The following is a 19,683-nucleotide window of genomic DNA, read 5'->3' on the forward strand; positions in this document are numbered from 1 at the left end:
GATGAACGGCTCTTTTTAGCGGAGATCTGATCAGAGTGTCAACAGAGCGTTTTTGTGGTGTGTGGTGTTAGCATAGAGGCTAGCCTGTATGTTAGCCGCTCTCTGCGTTACAAAACGCTGAAAACATAGAAAGGAAATAAACACTGTAACATAAATGTGATTAATGATTATAGATTACTGTTTTCTTCTAGTATATTTGAAACTGTCATGTTTATCCTATTATAAGATAAATGGAGAGTTTTCACAAGCTAACTGCTAACTACTTCATGTTATACCTAATACAATGTACTTAGTAGGTTAGAAATTATGTTTTCGTATAACATTTAATGATCTTTTTCATTGCTCTGTATTGTTTTACTGCTACAAAGAAAGAAAATGAAAGAAAAAAAATGAAATTAGTAAATACCCTAAGCATTGTACATTCAGCAAAGATATTTGTCTTCATTGCTTGAGAAATAAATCCACTCACTAGCAGTTTTCGAAATTTCAGCGTTTTAGAAGTTTTAGAAGTTTCAGCGTTTTTCATTGTATTTTCAGCGTTTATCATTGTATTGGGAGTGACTGTACAGCTGAATCTGCCTTTTCACTTATGAAGATGCTGTTTACTACTAGGGGTGTGCAAAAAATATCAAAATATCAATATATATCGTATCGTTTGTGATACTGTATCCTGTGATGATACAGTATTGACATTGTGGGCTGCTGTATTGATATATCGCCAAGAGTATTTTTTTGGTACATTTTATGAAATTATTTTGTTACAGTGCTACAGTTTTATTTTTTGTTTAGAGGAAGGAAACTCGTTTATGCAATACATTTGACATTTTCACTGTTTTGATGATTAAAATGGGTGTGTTTCATATTCACTTTGCACAAGAGGTGGTGTAACAGACTTGTAGTATCACAGCCATCACTCATATCAAATTGATTTGAGATATATCGTACTGAATCGTATCGAATCGAAAGGTCAATGTATTGAGATATGTATCGTATCATGGCCCATGTACCGAGGTTTGTATCGTATTGGCAGCTTCTTAATGATACCAGCCTTATTTACTAGTACTTATCTATATAAAGAATAGCTTTGCACAAGATCCTTATAAGTATGACTTTCTCCCACCCCTTTCACCTCCCTTTTAGTCAGTTAATTGCCTACAGCCCCAAACATTAGTGAGTGAAACAAATGCATTGAGAATGAACTGATAAGCATAGCTTATTTTTGGTAAAATACAAACTTCACCTTTAACTCCTCTCCTCTTCTTCTCTCTGCAGTTACGCTGGACTTTTCTGACACACGCTCAGACATGTCCTATGTCTTCATCAATGACTCGTCCCAGACTGCGGTGCCTCTGCTGCAGGCTTGTATCGACGGGGACTTACCCTTTGCCAAGAGGCTCTTGGAGACGGGCTGTGACCCGAACATCAGGGACAACCGCGGGCGCACCGGGCTGCACCTCGCCGCCGCCCGGGGCAACGTGGAGATATGCCGACTTCTGCACAAGTTTGGGGCCGATCTCCTAGCAACAGATTACCAAGGCAACACAGCCCTGCATCTGTGCGGACATGTTGATACCATACAGTTTCTGGTGTCCAATGGGCTCAAGATTGATATCTGGTAAGATTGTAAGCAGAAGCATTATGTTCTTTTGTGGGTTTGCCTGTTCTTCTCATGTATGGGTGGGTAGGCACTGATCGGTTTTCCCCATCAACCCAAAACATGCACCATATGTACAATTCTCCAGCTAATGTCATCCTGACCAGCGAAAAGATCATGGAGATGGGTCCCACTGCTCCTAATGAGGCATTGAAGGGTGGGTCCAATGCAAAGGACAAATTTCCCCTATCCTAACCAAACATGATACAGACATTGATGTAATTTTATTTGTCCTTAAGGAGTCCATGGTTGTAAAGGTTTCAAAGTATTTAGTTCAGTATATGTTTTTTGAAAAACATTGTTCAGACCTTTAAAACCATTTCTACTGTAATAGCACAGTATGTTTATTTTGTAAGAATTTATACCTTGCTGGAGATAAACATAATTTGAATACAAAGTTTTACTACAGCATTTTTAAATATATTTTACTACAGTATTTCACAAACCTTGTTCCTATGCTAAACAATTGAGGTAATTCTGTCATTTGTTTTAGAAAATATAAAAAACTTTAACACAAAATCATGATACATTTTTAAGTGATAGTTGAAAAGTGCTATGCTAGACAGTCATTGACCAGAAGAGATGTGACGATTATGTCTCTGTGCAGTAATCACAATGGCTCAACGCCGCTGGTTTTGGCGAAGCGTCGCGGTGTGAACAAAGATGCCATCCGTCTGCTGGAGGGTCTAGAGGAACAGGAAGTGAAGGGCTTCAAACCGCGGAGCTCACTCCAAACTAGAGACCATGCAGATGGCCGACAGCGAGAGGTAAGAGAAGAGTCCTCTGCAGCTGATCACAGATAAAAACAGAAATCTTTGACAAACAGAGTAAATAAAACCTTTAGAACCCCTCACTCACTATTTGATATATTCTCAATACTATTTTTGGAAATTAAGCAGGGTCAGGTGTGGTTAGTGCTTGGATGGGAGACGCTGTGCATACCAGGTGCCACGAGGGGGCAGCAGTGGATCTAATGGAAACTGCACGAATGTATTAGGGTTGGTGGTGAAAGAGGCCGATGGCGCAGCTTTTTATTATGGAGAGAATGTATATTGCCTTATAAATCTAAAGCATTTTAATGTATTGTTACCACATGTTTGAAAGTGGTTATGAAGTTTACTACTGTACGGCCATGTTTTCTATTCTAATTTATGCAACAAATGATATGATTCATTTTAATTAATGTCATAGCCCTGAATGATATACTAGTGCACCCCCCCAACTCACCTTGTAGTTGCTAGAATAGGATCCAGAAGAAACTCTGTAACCAAAAAATGTTTTCATCAATAATATAGTTCTAGGCTTGCCTTCACTTTATACGCCACTCCACTCTTTTATCTCTTAAATGTAACAGACCATAGTGTAACATTGAGGGTATTCCATCAAAGTTGCTTAACAAGTCCAGATTCATCCTGAAATCCAGATAGAGGTGGAAATGAACTCCGTCTCCATCTTAAGCCTCAAGTCGTTCCAGGGTAGAAAGACATCTGAGTCTGACCGACCAAAGGTAATTCAGGCCTGAAGTTTAAGCTGCACTTTGTGCATGCTCCTGGTGATTCTGGCAAGGGCAGATCAATGGAGCAACGACATCACACAGACTTTTCTATAGTTTGTGCCTTTTTGATGAGTGCAGCGACCACAGACACGAGTGTCCTGTGCATAGACGTTTATGGGCTGTAAAAGTCTTAAGGGACAAAACTACAAAAGTCACTTTTTGAACTGTATCAGACAGAGACAAGTGCTCTAACACAGGTGTGTGAGTGCACATGGTGAAACATTTGACTCAACTGTTTCCTTAGACCAGGGGTCATAAAATAAGGCCCGCAGGCCGACTCTGACTCGCCACACCCCTTTGATCGGCCCACCAGTCCCTCTTCCCCCTCCAGTTGAACTGGCCATATGAGGCAAATGTTAAAAGTTGTCATGGCCTATTTTTTTTTATTCTTCATCTTGTATTTAGTTGATTTTTTTTTTTTCAATTAAAAAAAGATATTTTTGTGAAGTTTTTATATTTATATTTGATGAACGTATTTACATTTGCTGCCAAATTTGCAGCTGAATTTTCATCACCTAAAAAGCTCGACATCAAACAGTGACAGTCAACGCACATGCAGAGTTCTGTAGTGCAGTTAATGTCAACCTTTCATACATAACACTTGCCAGAGAGTGCCAAGTTTTCAAAGAACAGTGGATGACCAATTATTTTTTTGTTCGGTGTAAGGACTGTGCAGTTTGATGTGTAAAGAAAGTGTGGCTGTTTTCAAAGAATATAATCTGCGTCGTGAGGGTCATACAATTCTTAAGTTATATATAAGTTATACGGCCTTAGCTAAAATAATCTTGACAGTTAAAAGATGTTAAAAAAAAACAAGGCACTCACTGGTTCAAAATAAAATGCCTTTATTAGTTTACAGCATGTCTTAATGGACAACTTAAAAAGTCCCGACGCGTTTCAGCCTATGGCTTTCCTCAGGGGACAAACCGCCCTGTCCCCTGACAGTGAACCAGTGGGTGCCTTGGGTTTTTTTGCATCTTTGTACTGACTTCCCTTCCCAAAGAGCACCACTGAGTTGGATCTACTGTGTATTATCCTCTGGAGGTCCAGGAAGCGCTTCTTCTGAAACATTTTTTAATCTTGACAGTTAGCCCGAGCCCAGTCCTGACCAGGTTTGTTTCCGGGTGCTTGTTACTGCAGCAAACACAGCCCCTCCTCTGGTTAGTCACTTTGGTAGAACTGAAGTGAGTCTTTGATAAGCCTGGATTGCCCAAATAAGTCAGGCTTTCACTTTAAATCGCTTCATGGAAGACCCCATTGTTCAGTACAAATCATATATTTCTTCTTGCAGTGCGATGGAGAGCCACTCGCTCCTGAATCCAAACCTGCAGAGCACACAGAGGGCGTGCTGTCTAGTTTCCGCACCACATGGCAGGAGTTTGTGGAGGACCTGGGCTTCTGGAGAGTTCTGCTTTTGCTCGTCGTCATAGCACTGCTGTCTCTGGGCATCGCCTACTATGTCAGCGGAGTCCTGCCATTCTCCACCAGCCAGCTTGAGCTCGTGCACTAAGACTACACCCACACCACCCACAGGACAGTACAAGACAATACACAGTTTAACACTACCAGACAAAGGTTTGGACACACTTTTTCATTTATGTTGTTTCTCTTTTTTGTCATTTTATTTTTATTGACGGTTTTACAAAATAGTAAAAGAACAACAAGTGCAGTTGGAGGTATACTAGTACATGCATAGACAGAGCAGCACAAACCATTCACTAGACTTCGTTTGCTTTGATCACAGTGGCCAATTGACACTTCTAGATTCAATTTCAGGGGACTTGAATATTAAATATAAAATATATTTAAAGTTTTTTCCTTTACTACATAATTCTTATATATTGCATCATATATTTGATGTCTTCTGTATGTATCTAAAGTGTCCAAACTTTTGACTGGTTGTGTACTTAATTATTGGGAGAAAGTCTGGTTACACTTTATAATAACTACTAATTAACTACTAACTAATCTTAATTAGCCTCAATAAAGCATGAAAAAAGACTTATCGGTAATTCATAATGAACAAATAGTTTATTAAGAATGACTGGCGCTTATTTAGGTTCAGATTTGTAACCCTAACCTTTAGATTAGCAGTATAGATTATGGGGATATGTAAGTAGTTACTAAATCTGAATCTTCTTAAAAGGTACATTTTGTATCTTTTCTGGTGGAGGGTCCGTCAAATGCTTTTCTCCATATACTGTAGATGTTATTGCTTTGTCTGTAATGTTTCACAGTATGGTCTTAAACCTCTCTATCCGTATGGAGACCAAACCAGACCAAGTTACAGGTCAGATCTGTGGAGAGGCAACCCTGCTCATTCAGAATGCCTGTTTTTCAAGGTATTTTTGAGCTATAAAACCACCTGCAATTTAATATATGTATGGTAGAGCTGTTTAAAGTCATACAGTGGAACATTCCAGGCAGAGCAATGACATATCCAGTGAAACAAGCAGGAGATGGACCCCAAACCAAAAGTAGTAGTGCACAATTTGTTCATTTTGAATTAAGTCTTTCTTCATGTTTTTTATTAAGACCAGTTGGGTGTAGGTATTATAAATGTCATAGAATGTCTACTATTTTCTCTCTGATTTGGTCATCTGTCACAAGGTCTTAGACTTGTTAGATTTAAAATAATGAGCTTGTACAGTAAAGGTATTTCCGGCTGCAAGTACAAATATTTCCAAGATTAAAGTTAACTTAAAATGAATCTTTAGATTTTTGTTATCTTGTGCTATGAGTGGGTTGCTTAGGCATATCAAGTAGTTATCAATGCATTTCCACTTTGGAGTAGCTGACAGGTTAAAGAAAAGCTGTTCTAATTTGGTGGTAGCAGCCTACTTCTGTTGTGGCTGAAGTGTGTTGCCCAGTGGCACAACATCAGTCCCCAATGCAGGAAATGGGGATCAAATTGGCAACCTTTGACGGGGTGGTAAATATATTTATAAACTGAGCTGTTGTTGCTCTAATATTATAATCTTTGTATGTAAACTAATAGGGTTAACAAACTTTCTCCATAGGTGCAATCATACTCTGTCCAGGTTTAGTCCAGGTTTAGTCCCACTTCAGTCTCAGTTTTGTAGTGGTTTCATGTCCAGAGGTGGGTAGTGTAGCCGAAAGTTGTACTTGAGTAATGTTACTTCAAAATAATATTACTCAAGTCGAAGTGCAAAGTAGTGGTCCAAGAAGTTAGAGTTAACTTAGAGTAACTGTCAGGACGTAAGATCTGATTTATAATTTAAAGTTAATGTAATTTGAATGACAAAACATTAAGCACACACAAAATCTGCTCTGAAATTTTCATCTCATTTCATTTTATCAACATAAAGCTTTTGTCACTTGTAGACTTACTCAAATAATTATACTGCTACTTAAATGAAAATATTACTCAAGTAGGAGTAAAAGTACGCTACTAGAAAAGAACTTTGAAAAAAACAGTTTCTTTAAAAAGTTACTCAAGTAAATGTAACTGAGTACTACCCACTTCTGATCACAGTAGTATTAGTAGTAGTAGTAGTAATCTCTGGAAATGTTCTCTTGTCATCTTCTCCAAACTTGACATATTAAAACAGTTAGCCACGTTCACATTCACACAAAACAGAAATGCTCTTTGTATATAAAAATGTATGATTGCCTCAGCTGACAGGAACAATTACTGTAATATGAAGTAACAGTCTTTCTATTGTCTCATTTGTATTGTATTATTTGTGATTAGTTAATTTTATCTGTTACAAGCTGTACATTGTCTATTGTAATCTATTTATCACTTATTTTCCATGTATTTTGTCTAATTTGCATATGACTTTTGCCTGTTAAAATGCTTTGTATAGGTTTGTTTGCATAATCCTGTGCCTTTTGAAGGACACGCTTCACCTGTGACATTCCTGCTTTAAGTCATGCAGTTTACCTTTGCAGCCGATCAATAATGAAAGACAGTGTTGTACATTTATTATTTTAATGTTCAATCTTAATTATAGGAACCTAATTTAACAAACAAATAAACTCTTCTAAAATTATCTGTATGTACTGACTCTTATTCTGCAACTTCATCATTGGATGCATGTGGTATGGTATTGGAGTATAGTTCCCAAAAGCTTGGTGCAATTTTATTATTGTTTCTTTAAAGATATAAGATATATGGCAAATATACAGCTCAAACTGTCAACTGTGTGTGTGTCTGTGTATCTGTGTATCTGTGTATAGAAAATGCACACACATTAATTTGCTTTACAGTTGTGTTGTGCATTTTTCATTCACTGGAAAGCTTCTGTTGTAGTCACAGCTGCCCTTGGTGGAAGTAAGGCTGCCAATCTGCGCCATTGCCCTGTTTGACCAAGACAAACACTCACACACCATAGTCATACAAAGTGCCTGTTACAGGTTAAACTACTCATTTTACTTAAACATTTATAATTTAAGTTTTTGCAAAAAAAAAATTTAAATCTCTCCTCACAGTCACACATGACACTTGCAAATGTTAGTTCCATCTACATAAGGACACAGAAGTTTGAAAACATGAAACAAAACTTTATTCATCATAATAAAATGTAAACACAGTCAAGTCTTATTGTACCATATCATTCCTTCCAGGTGACAACAATCCCTGTGTTTTCCATGTGTTACTTTCCATTTTCAAAACTAATAACAGTGAAATAATAATAAGAACACCTGCAATTGTTTTGTTTTTTTTGTTTGTTTTTTTTGAGCCAGGTCTCTCTCTCTCTCTGTTTGGTTGGGAGGTTGGTTATAGATAAGTTGGGGATCCCTATACACTTTGCATCAAGCAGATTTTCTTTGTTAGACACATTAGTTTATCAGTTGTTGCCACCCTTGTTGTATTGAGTTTTCCAAATTCTCCTTTTTAGATCAGGTAGGCTAGGCTTTTTGATTTCTTTCCTTTTGCAGCCAAGTTTTCAGTTAGGGCCTGTTTTGTTATATTTTTGGTTTGTTGATTTGGCACAACTGGCACATGCCTTCTCCCACCAACCTTTTGTTTGTTTTTTTACACGTATTGGTGAATGTTTGGCCTAAAAATAAAAAGTGCCAAACCTACTTGCCTCAAGGATTGTTTTATACTCGTTGTGTACCTTGTTGGGCATAGGGGACATAACATAACATATTTTTTTACTTTAAAGCTTTCAGGTCAAGATTCGTTTTATCAATCAAATAGTAAGAATCAATACAGCTACAGAGGAAATACGTAATAACACAGAAAGTACGGAGATAGTCCAGAGTGTGGGAGAGGGCGTGGCCTGCAAAGACAGAAATAGTGTTACTACATTTAATACAATATGTACATGTTAATGATCTGCATGGAACTACAGAGAAATATTCTAGAGTAACTTCTGGTGGAGGGTCAGTCAAATGCTATTTTCCATAAAGATGTTTTTGCTTTATCTGGAATATTTCACAGTATATACAGCATTAAATCTTTCTATCATCATGGAGACCGAACCAGACCAAGTTACAGGTTAGATCTGTGGAGAGGCAACCTCGCTCACAGTCAGAATGCCTGCTTTCTAGGTATTTTGGATGTGTAAAACCATTTGTAATTGAATAAATGTAAGGGTAGATCTGTTTAATGTCACACTATGGAACATTCCAGGCAGATCAATGACATTCATAGAAACAAGCATGTGATGGACCCTCAGCCAAAATGTTTCACAGTACACCTTCAAATAAACAAAAGAGAAACAGAAAGTGGTGGCCTTATTCAAAACCAAAGATGTGATTATGATCGCTGCACAAGCCATTTGAAATTATGATGTCATCAAACTTTAAAATTAGAACATAACCTAGTGTCGGAGGTGGGGAGCAATTAGTTACATTTACTTCAGTAACTTTTATAAAGAAATTGTACTATTCAGAGTATTTTTCTGGAAGCACACCTTTACTTCTATTTGAGAAATATGTTTATTGAAGTAACAGTACTCTTATTTGAGTAAAAGTTTTGGTTACTCTTCCAGCTGTGAGTAAATCTAAGTGGATTAAGGATTTGAACATTTGTGTTTTTTGCACTGCTCCTTCAGATATACTGTAGTTTTTCTAATTTTTGTGTCTATCCTTTGAAAATACCAGATTTTGTGCATTATTTTATGTTTTGTCCTTCAAATTACATTAAGTTCAAGTTCAAACCACTGTGTTTTTAAACTCTATACACCTTCACTAGAATCATTTGGATCATTTCAGCCCTGGAATTTCCTATCTCAGCTGAATTAAATGTAAAAGGTAGCTATTGAAAACTTTTTTTTTTTTTTTTTTTTTCAGAAACTTGGTTTCTGAGCTATGTTTTTGACAAAGTAACAACAGTCAATTTTGTGTAATAAAGAACCTTTAAGTTACTCTTATTTGAGTAGTTTTCCAAAATAATTGTTTACTTTTTACTTGCGTAAATTCTTGGACCACAACTTTGTACTTTCACTTGAGTAATATTATTTTTTAAGGAACATTACTCTTACAGTACCTGAGTACAAATTTTGACTTCTCTACCACATCTGCCTAATGTTTCATTAGTGCATAGATAAGTTCTGAATACTCACAGCATTGCTTTCCGTGATGAGAAGGCTCTGATTCCCATTTGCGTTACTGACCCTGAGTTGGAGTACGGTCTGGGTGTAGTACTTCTCAGAGGCCTGGACCTGACAGAAGAACTGATCCTGGTCTCGACTGTGGACAGACTGAAGGGTGAGGGACAGGTCTCCTCTGTTATAGGCATCCTGGGACATCTTCACTCTGCCTCTGAACCTTTCAGTGACAAAAAATATATATAATAATAATAATTAAAGGTCCTATATTACACAAACTGGATTCTTGTGAGCTTGTGAGCCTAAATGTACTTCAGGGGATATCCATGCCTGGGCACGGTTTGATTGGGTTACTGTGTGTGCGCTGTTAAACAAGTCTCTTACACATACAATTACAATCATACACTAACTAGCATTAGCCACAGTTTTTCACCTTTTTGTTGAAAATCAAACACCAAATCAGTACGACCATGAACGCTTGTATTGATCACAGGCTCTTGAAAATGTGTTGTTTAAATCTTTTCTGTGTTTTTTTCTTGAGTGTTCAACAATCTTGAAACTTTTTTTGTCAGTATGCAAATGTGTGTGTTGTGTCATTAGTTGTGAAGTTTCTGGTGGGACCTGGAAGTGACGTCACACTTAATAACTCTATATTCTCAGCCCTAATAATAATGCCGACATCAGTTTAATTATAAAATAGGCCTCACCTGTCTCCATAAAGTATCTTCTTGGGCTCAAATCTGTGTTCAATGACCAGCTCTGACCCTCTTTTCCAGCGCACACTCTTTATTGCTTCTTCTCTGGTTTTGAAGTAACATGGCAGCTTCACAGATCCTCCCAATGAGCAGCACATATCATATGGGACCAGAACCTTCAGCTGAAAGAGAGAGAACTTTTGAGCGGTCAAAAGAATAAAAAATCGGATACTAACCAATACCAAGACTAGAATCAAAACTAGATATTCATTTGAGCAGGTATTGATTCTAAAAAAGTCACATTCACAGGACAAAAATGTACTTTTCCATAACAGTATTAAAACGGTCTAGGACTTAGCTTTTTTTGAAAAGTCCCTTAATTTGAACAATGTGAAGAGTTAGAATCAGACCTTTTATTGTTTGGAAAATCCTATCTTGAACACAAACAATGTTGTTTAATAACTTCATTCCCTCTTCAGAGCACTATCACAACACAATCAGTGTTCATCCCACTAATTGTGAAGATGTAGTGTGTTGTTTTGTATCACATTTTTGTATATTTATGGAGAATAGTCATGTGGGAGCATGGGTGACATAGTCTTGCTGGCAGAGCTTTGGATAGGATTGTACAGATCATAATAAGGGTTCAAATAAGGCCGGGGAGAGATCACTAGGTTACTGAAACATGCACAGATGACATATACAATCATTTCAAGCATGTTTTTGATGACTCCTTTAATAAAATGGGTTAGTTATTGTTTTGTTACTGGATGCTTTACCTCAAGGACTTTTGCAATGGGACTACAGTTAAGTATATAGATTCCTTCGTCGTTGATCATCGCCTGTTTAAACTCTACGCCGCCCCCTGGAGTCAACCGATCTTCATAGCCAGACGCTGGAGACCACTGACCCTTTCTAAAAATGGCCACATGTTGAGGTGCGTGTTGAGGTGTTAGCTGGTGTTGAAGCAGAGACCCACTCGGGCATCGTTCTGGGTCAACCAGGGTCACTCTCTCCCCAACCAATGTCTCCACATAAGCTCCAGAACCTCCAGAAATGCAGCGCAGTAGAAACAACAACAACATCATGTAGGGGGTCCAGGCCTAAAACAAAATTACAAAACATGGCTATAAATTATGTTTAGAAAAAGGTTTGTGAATCAGATACTAATTGATGCAACTGAAACCGAAAATAGATACTCATTTGAGCAGGTATTCATACTAAGTTAAATCACAATCACAGGACAGAAATTAACCTTTTCTGAAAAGCTTTAGAATGATCTTGAGCTGTGTTACGAGCCAGGCCCTTGTGGGTTGTAGGGGAGGACTTGTTAGCTTTGTGCCCAGGTCTTCTGGCCTGCCCCTGTGATCAGCTTTGTTTTATGCACCACACTCACATCGCACATACACCATTTCCATTTGCATAGTACACACCAAACTACACTACTGTCTACAACATCAACATTATGTTGTGAATATTATTCGTATTACATATTTTGTAAATTAAAACCTTATTATGAGTATGTTAAACTTGGTATCATATCCCCTTTTTGTTGTGCACCTGAGCCAGGCATAACAAGCCGTATCACAACAAGTATAAAAGCACATAGACTAGTATAGACTAGTATACGCCCATGGACGACTATGGAACCTACCTGGACCATTGAGGGATTGCACAGATATAAGGCCACAAGGGAATATAAAAGAAAGTACTGACATTTAATGTTGAAAATCACATTCTATTTTAAAGAAAGTGTTTTTTGTTATCATTGTGGTGTCAGAATTGTCATGGAGTATTGAGTCTATTCCTTAGTGTTGAAATCGAGTCTGAAATTTTTGTACCACAACAGTGACAAGTGACTCTAAGATAAAGTTTTTTTTTTTTTTGCAATATTTTATTTTTGCATTTTGTTTGAGTTATACAATACACAACAAAAACATAGTTGAACGACAAAAACCCCATACCCACCCCGCTCACCCACAGAAAAAAAAAAAAAAAAGGGAAGATGCTTCTCACAACCACACATTTCAATAGTTCACATAGATACACAGAGGTCAGTTGAGGCGACGTTCATATAATCCAAGTAAGGCTGCCATATTCTAACAAAGGTGTTGTAAGCCTTTCTGAGGCTATAAGTGATCTTTTCCAAAGGCACACAGTTGTTCATTTCTGAGTACCATCTTGTAATGAGAGGGGGGGAATCAGACTTCCAGGTAACTGCAATGCATTTTCTTGCCACTGCCAATGAAATTTCTAAAAATTTTATTTTGTATTTATTTATTGATTCAATTTTCTCAAAATTTCCAAGTAGGCAAAATTCAGGATCAAGAGGTATTGAAGTTTTTGTGATTGTGGATATGGCTCGGCAAAAGTCAAACCAAAAAACTTTTTTTACTTTGACACATGTCCAGGTACAATGCAAAAATGAGCCCAATTCTACAGAACATCGGAAACATTGATCAGAAAAATCTGGTTTTGTCTTATGAATTTTTTGGGGGGTTAGATAAAACTGAAGGAAATTATAATGTATAAGTCTATATCGAGCATTGGTGGTGGCAGATAAACTTTCTTGACATAAATTCGACCAGATATTATCTTCAATTGTAGTGTTTAAGTCTGACTCCCACCTCTCCTTAGATCGATACAAGGCTGGTTTAGGACATTCATTTATCAACAAAGTTTACATCTTAGAAATACATTTTTAAGGTCCACCATCATGTAACAACCTTTCAAATGCTGTAAGTTTGGGCAATAATATAGTACGGCCCAGATTACTAGTAAGAAATGATCGTAGTTGAAAGTAACACATGAATGTATTATTTTGGTAAGCTGTATTTTTCTTTTAGTTTTTCAAAGGACATTAATGATCTTTTTTCAAAACAGTCCTCCAATATATGAACACCATTTTGGTGCCACGATTCCAAGATCTTGTTGTTTACAGTCAATGGAATAAGATTGTTTTGTCTCAATGGTGATTTTGGAGAAAGTCCAAACCGCTGGCCAACAGTCTTGTGTATGTCGTACCATAACTTTATAAAGTTGAGGAGAATAGGATTGTCAGTCTTTTTTGACAACACTTTGGAATTATATCTGTAAACAAAATCATGAAAACCATCATCTCTCAAAGAATGAAATGCAATATGAACCCAGGATGGAGACGTTTCCCTTTCAAACATAGAGAAGATGAATCGCCTTTGGGCTGCGAGGTAGTATTTTTTTTAAATTGGGGAATTGAAGCCCTCCTGACTGATAGTTCCATGTCAATATTTCTAAAGACCTTCTTGCCACTTTACCATTCCAAATGAAGCGCCTCACAATTGTGTCAAGTGTTCTAAAGAATGGTTGTGGTAGGGCTATTGGAAGTGACTGAAACAGATACTGCAACCTTGGCAAAAATGTTCATTTTAATGCAATTAATCCTCCCAGTCAGAGTGAGAGGCAGATTGGCCCATTTATGCAGGTCTTCTTCAATCCTTTTCACCAGCGGGCCATAATTTAACTTAAACAGATTTTTTAACTTGCCATCCAAATTTATACCAAGATATGTTATCCCTGTTGGAGTCCATTTGAATGAGACACCTTGACACTGAGAATAATTGAATTTTGTTAATGGAATAATGTCGCTTTTATCATAGTTGATCTTATATCCAGATACAGAGCCATATGTATTCAGTAAGTTTTGCAGTCTAATAAGAGATCGAGAAGGATCTGATATATATAGGATTACATCATCAGCCAATAGATTGATTTTATGAGCCGTGTCACCAACCATAAAGCCTTTTATATTTGGGTCCTGTCTAATCGCCTCTGCCAACGGCTCAATAGCCAATACAAAAAGCGCAGGAGACAATGGACAGCCCTGACGACTTGACCTGTTTAGTGGGAACGACGCAGAAATCAGCCCATTAGTAGTTATCCTAGCCTTTGGTTTATAGTACAGAGTTCTCACCCAGTCAGTAAAATGTTTTCCAAATCCAAATTTTGTCAAAACTTTGAATAAATAAGGCCATTCTAGCCTGTCAAAGGCCTTCTCTGCATCCAATGCCACCGCTACAGTAGGATCGGACCTAGTTTTTGCCAGATGAATTATGTTAAAAAGCCTGCTTAAATTGTTTGCGGATATACGCTTTTGAATAAAGCCACACTGGTCTGGATTAATTATTTTTGGTAGTACTTGACTGAGTCTGTTAGCCAACAATTTTGAAATCAATTTGTAGTCTGTATTCAGTAATGATATTGGCCTATAAGAGGCACATTTCAGTGGGTCTTTGTTTTTCTTATGTATTACTGTGATTATAGCTGTTGTAAAGGATTCCGGAAGTGTATGTGTTTTTGACGCTAAATTTGTCACATCCAAAATCAATGGAACAAGCAGGTCCTTAAATTCTTTATAAAATTCAGGTGGGAACCCATCCTCTCCTGGTGCCTTGTTTGACTGAAGTGAACTCAAGGCTTTAGTAATTTCTGTTTTTGTAAAAGGGAGATCCAGACACTGTCTATCCTCCTCACCAATCTCAGCTAAATTAACTGTGGACAAGAAGTTGTCAATATGAGTGAGGTCACCGGGAAGTTCTGATTGATACAGATTTGAATAAAATTTTTTAAACATATCGTTTATCTCAGTTGGGTTATAAGAGATTATTCCTGCTTCATTTTGAATAGCATTGATGGTCCTACTACTTTCCTCTGCTTTTAGCTGCCATGACAAAATTTTATGTGCTTTCTCTCCCAATTCATAATACTTTTGCTTTGATCTCAAAATATCCTTTTCGGCCCTGTATGTATTCAATGTATTATACTGAATCTTTTTCTGAACTAAAGATTGATAAGTGTCATTAGAGCCACTTCTTTGGAAATCTTTTTCAAAGTTTGCAATTTCCCGCTCTATATTTTCAATATCTGCTGTGAATTTCTTTTTCAGACCCTTAGTATAAGAGATGATTTGTCCCCTTAGGTAAGCTTTTAATGCGTCCCAGAAAAAATAAAACAATTGGGAGAGGAAGCACTGTTCGTTTCACAAAACAACTTTATATGACCTCTTATAAAGGAGCAGAAATCAGATCTCTTGAGCAGAGTAGGATTGAGACGCCATCTATAGGGTTGTTTAGGTATGTCGGGAAACAAAATGGACAAAGTTAATGGTGAATGGTCAGACAATATTCTGGGTAAATATTCTGTATCCAATACTCTATGAAATAGCTGGGAAGACAATAAAAATAGATCAATTCTGGTATGTGAGTTATGAGGGCTTGAATAAAATGAATAGTCTCGAGTCTGAGGGTGCATTTGCCGCCAAATATCTATTAAGTTTAGATCTTTCATATAAGTCAAAGTAATTTTGGCGGATTTTGATTTGGAGATTACAGTAGAGGATTTGTCCAATGCTGGATCTAAACAAAAGTTGAAGTCACCCCCGACTAATAAATTGTTCTTCCCTTCAGCAACTTTAAGGAGCATGTCTTGCATAAACACTTCGTCATCATAATTAGGCGCATATAAATTTAGAAGTGACCACTGTTCTGAAAAAATTCTACAGTTTGCAAAAACATATCGTCCTGAGGGATCAATAAAAGTATCAATCACTTCCAGAGGTGTATTTTTTTTCACAAGAATGGCCACTCCCCTGGCCTTTGAGTTAAAAGATGATGATATTACCTGGCCTACCCACTCCCTTTTCAATTTCTTATGTTCTTTACTAGTGAGGTGAGTTTCTTGAATGAAAGCAATATCTACATTAATTTTCTTCAAATAAGCCAGAACTCTTTTCCTTTTAATTGGACCATTCAAACCATTAACATTAAAACTGACAAATTTCAACACCCTATCCATAAAACTGTTTACGTTTCATATTTTCTTCATGACCTCTTAGAATATTACAATAAATGGGATATCTGTCAAATGAAAAGTAGTATTTTGTAGAGGGCAGAAGCATCCATAAAAATAAAAATAACAAAAATACCCCCAAAACAAAAACAAGGGTGAGCGCAAAACCCCGCAGTGCCAATTTCTGAACGTGAACTTGTGGCACAGTTCCCTTCATCTGGAACGGTCTTGTGTTCGTGAACAACTGTTAAGATCCTGAGATCTACTGCCCCTGGGAGGCTCTCCGTTAGGATAACATATATAGCATATAAGAAAACACTCTAAATACTCTTGAATATTATCGGTAAGATAATTACCTTAATGTCCAATGTGAAGCACATTATTATAAACTTAACACAAAGCATCGCCGCGCTCCTTCACCTACTGTAGCGATCCACAGTTTATCTGGTGTCTGCGTCTTTCAGAAACGCTGCTGCCTCTCTGGGTGATTTGAAGAATTTTCTTTTCCCGTCGGGAAGTGTTATCTTCAGAGTTGCAGGATGGATTAGAGAATATTGAATATTCCTGGATCGCAGCTCTTTTTTCACTTGGTCGTATTCCTTTCGGCGCTTCACCAAGCTGGCGCTCAGATCAGGGAAGAACATCAGTGGCCTGTTCTCGTACATTATGGGACCATCACCTTCTCTGGAGAGTTTCGCAGCGGCGCGGAGTATCTTCTCCCTTTCCTGATACTTCAGCAGCCGTATCAACACGGGTCTGGGTCTCTCGTCAGCGGATGGTCTCGGTGCGGATGTACGGTGAGCCCGCTCTATTATCAGCGGTTCGGCGAACTGCTCACGCCCCAAAGTGTTTGGTAGCCAGTTAGTAAAAAACGCGACCGGGTCATTTCCTTCACAGCCTTCACGTAGATTTAGGATGCGTATGTTGTACTGTGGTTTTCAAGTGACTCGACCTTCTCCAGTAAAAACAAGTTGTCTTTGCTTAACTTGGCCACCTGTGAGCCCATCTCCGCTAGCTGGTCCTCCGCTTCCCCAATGCGGGTCTCCGCCTCGTTTACGCGGGTGGTCAAACCATCAAGCACAGCCTTCAGCCCTGATATGGAATCGTTAATCTCTGTCGTCTTGATGTCTAGTTTGTCGCTCAGGGCCTGATTTCCAACACGTATCTCCTGGAGTACAAGTGCAATGTCCATAGGTAATGACGCGTGCTCATAAGCCATCTTGCTAGCGTCTTGATGCAGGTCGTCTTCGGACGGTGGATCGCTCACGTATGTGGAGTTAGCTTGCTTATTTTTCGATCTCAAATCCATTGTGCAGCTTATCAACGTAAACAGGTGTAGACCACCGCGATTGCAAAGTTGTATAAGTGTTTTCAAAGGAACTTTACCGGAGAGCCTCCAAACTAGCGTCTGTCTACCATCGCTGCATCACGTGACCCCGACTCTAAGATAAAGTTAGCAAATTATTAAAGTCTGTCGTCAGGTTAGTTGGGGCAAAGTCCTTATCTGACCTCTTCATGAAAATACTTCAATGTCCATGCTTTTATTTCATAAGTATCTTGTGGAGTTTTCATTTCTTGTTAGTGGAATCTTGTGTATTAACTGGTTCGACTGTGGCACGCTTTTTGATTTTATTTGAAACAGGTAAAATTTTGTTGTTCATTTTGACAGAAAGCTTTACTTGGCTGGAATTTATTAATTTTAATATATATTTTTTTTTATTTATTAGCAGTGTTGGGAAGTAGGTGAAAACTGAGAATACATATTACTAATACTAATTATGAGTAACTGTATTCTGGTACAGTTACTTTTTTATTTGGTGGTATTCAGAACACAGGTACTTTTAAAATCAAAGGAATAAATGACTGTATATGATCAAGTAATTTAGGCTTCAAACTGCACCGAATCAGAGCTCAGAAACAATTAAAATGTTGTTATTACTACTATGTTGCGTGTTTACTTTATAATTTAAAGGCTACTCGATGTAAAAGTATTCCAAGTATTCAGAATACAATATTGTGATTGGACCATGTATAAAATTATGAAATATATTTTAATGCAGGTATTTACATACTTTTCCATAGTTTTCTTCCATTCACTGACTATTAGCTTGAATATTCTTTGAGCTTGTTGGGGGAGGTAGGGACTTTCCACGATGAAAAAACGGAGCAACATCATTTTTGCTGTACAAAGTATATTAATATATAATCATTATTGTGTCTGAATGATCTGAAAGTCTGTATATGGCGTTTTTCATCAGTTTTCCATCAATCACTTATATGGCATATGTGGCATTCGCATTTAATAGTACTAACAGTGTGTCAGCAACAAGACATCAACAACAGTGCGCACTCAAAGAACTGCAACACTCTACATAATATATAATGTCAATATAAAAGGATATGAATGCGTACTGATAAAGTATAAACCGTGATGGACATCGTGCTACTTCTGATGCTTCACAGAAATAAATATATGGTACTCATACACCCTTTACAAACTCATACAACCAAATAAACTACAAACATGCACTATTTTATTCATCAAATACACGTGCAAATATATTAAAACATACAAACCCGAGCCATATTGTAGAGGTTCATGCGCGACATGTCTCCTTGTAGATTTGTTTGAGCAAAGTGAAAGCAGCTAAAGTGAAACTATCTTTAAATGAAATGCTGATGCACTGGTGGTTACGGGATGCTGACTGGATCGGATAGCATGAGGCAAAGACGTCAAGAGCGTTCCTTCAGCCTTTGACTCCACCTTTTATATCAACATTTTTATATCATCAACCCTTTTATCTCAACACATTTATATCAACACTTACCACAACTGAAATCACCCAATTACAACTGCCACCACCACCAATATCTATAAATAAGGTCACCCCCTAAAATGAGCCCCCTCCACCCGGTTTCCTCCAGCCCACACCCACTGGAGAGCTATGATAAACTCACAATAATCAAACTAAAACTCAAAAAAGCGGCAACCAACACTGAGCCTGTGAACATAGTGTGGTTAACATAAAATCAGTGTTGGGGAGTAACGGATTACATGTACCGCCGTTACGTAATCAGAGTACAAATTATGAGTAACTGTATTCCGTTACAGTTACTGTTTCAATGAGTGGTAATTGGATTACAGTTACTTTGCTGAAATAAGTGGATTACAAGGCGGTATTTTCCTGTTTTCACATTTTGTGCTACATCCCATTTATTTATTTTTTTATTTCGGTAATTCCACTCATTGCCGGAAACCCAAACAGAACGTGCGCAATAAGAGCGATGTAAACGTCATGTTAAAGTTGGCGGTGTCAGTCACACAGTGGAAGCAGCAGTGCATTGGTAAAAATGCATTTGTGTCTTGGAAATTCTTCTCCCGATGTGAGATATATATATAAAAAAAACTAATATAAAATCGCCTACAACTTA

The 19,683-nt window shown here is 37.6% G+C and overlaps 2 protein-coding genes across 2 annotated transcripts; one reads left to right on the forward strand and one right to left on the reverse strand.

Annotated features, from left to right (window-relative positions):
- Positions 1–1,250: 1,250 nt before the first annotated feature.
- Positions 1,251–7,225, forward strand: LOC129409853 (ankyrin repeat domain-containing protein 46-like). Its single transcript, XM_055156671.1, is given in 5 exon segments — positions 1,251–1,615; positions 2,262–2,367; positions 2,369–2,421; positions 4,501–4,540; positions 4,543–7,225. Coding segments are annotated over 5 exon segments (687 nt in total). The 5' UTR covers positions 1,251–1,304; the 3' UTR covers positions 4,720–7,225.
- A 540-nt stretch (positions 7,226–7,765) lies between these two features.
- On the reverse strand, positions 7,766–18,947 carry LOC129409658 (uncharacterized). The gene is made up of 5 exons (XM_055156061.1): positions 18,829–18,947; positions 11,208–11,531; positions 10,441–10,610; positions 9,749–9,953; positions 7,766–8,461 (listed from the first exon to the last, which is right to left on the reverse strand). The coding sequence occupies exons 1-5, from the start codon at positions 18,859–18,861 to the stop codon at positions 8,372–8,374; spliced, it is 822 nt and encodes a 273-aa protein (XP_055012036.1). The 5' UTR covers positions 18,862–18,947; the 3' UTR covers positions 7,766–8,371.
- Positions 18,948–19,683: the final 736 nt, after the last annotated feature.

Source organism: Boleophthalmus pectinirostris, unplaced genomic scaffold, assembly GCF_026225935.1.
Source record: "Boleophthalmus pectinirostris isolate CB_2022bp ecotype Guang Dong unplaced genomic scaffold, ASM2622593v1 HiC_scaffold_20, whole genome shotgun sequence".
NCBI classification, from domain to species: Eukaryota; Metazoa; Chordata; class Actinopteri; order Gobiiformes; family Gobiidae; genus Boleophthalmus; species Boleophthalmus pectinirostris.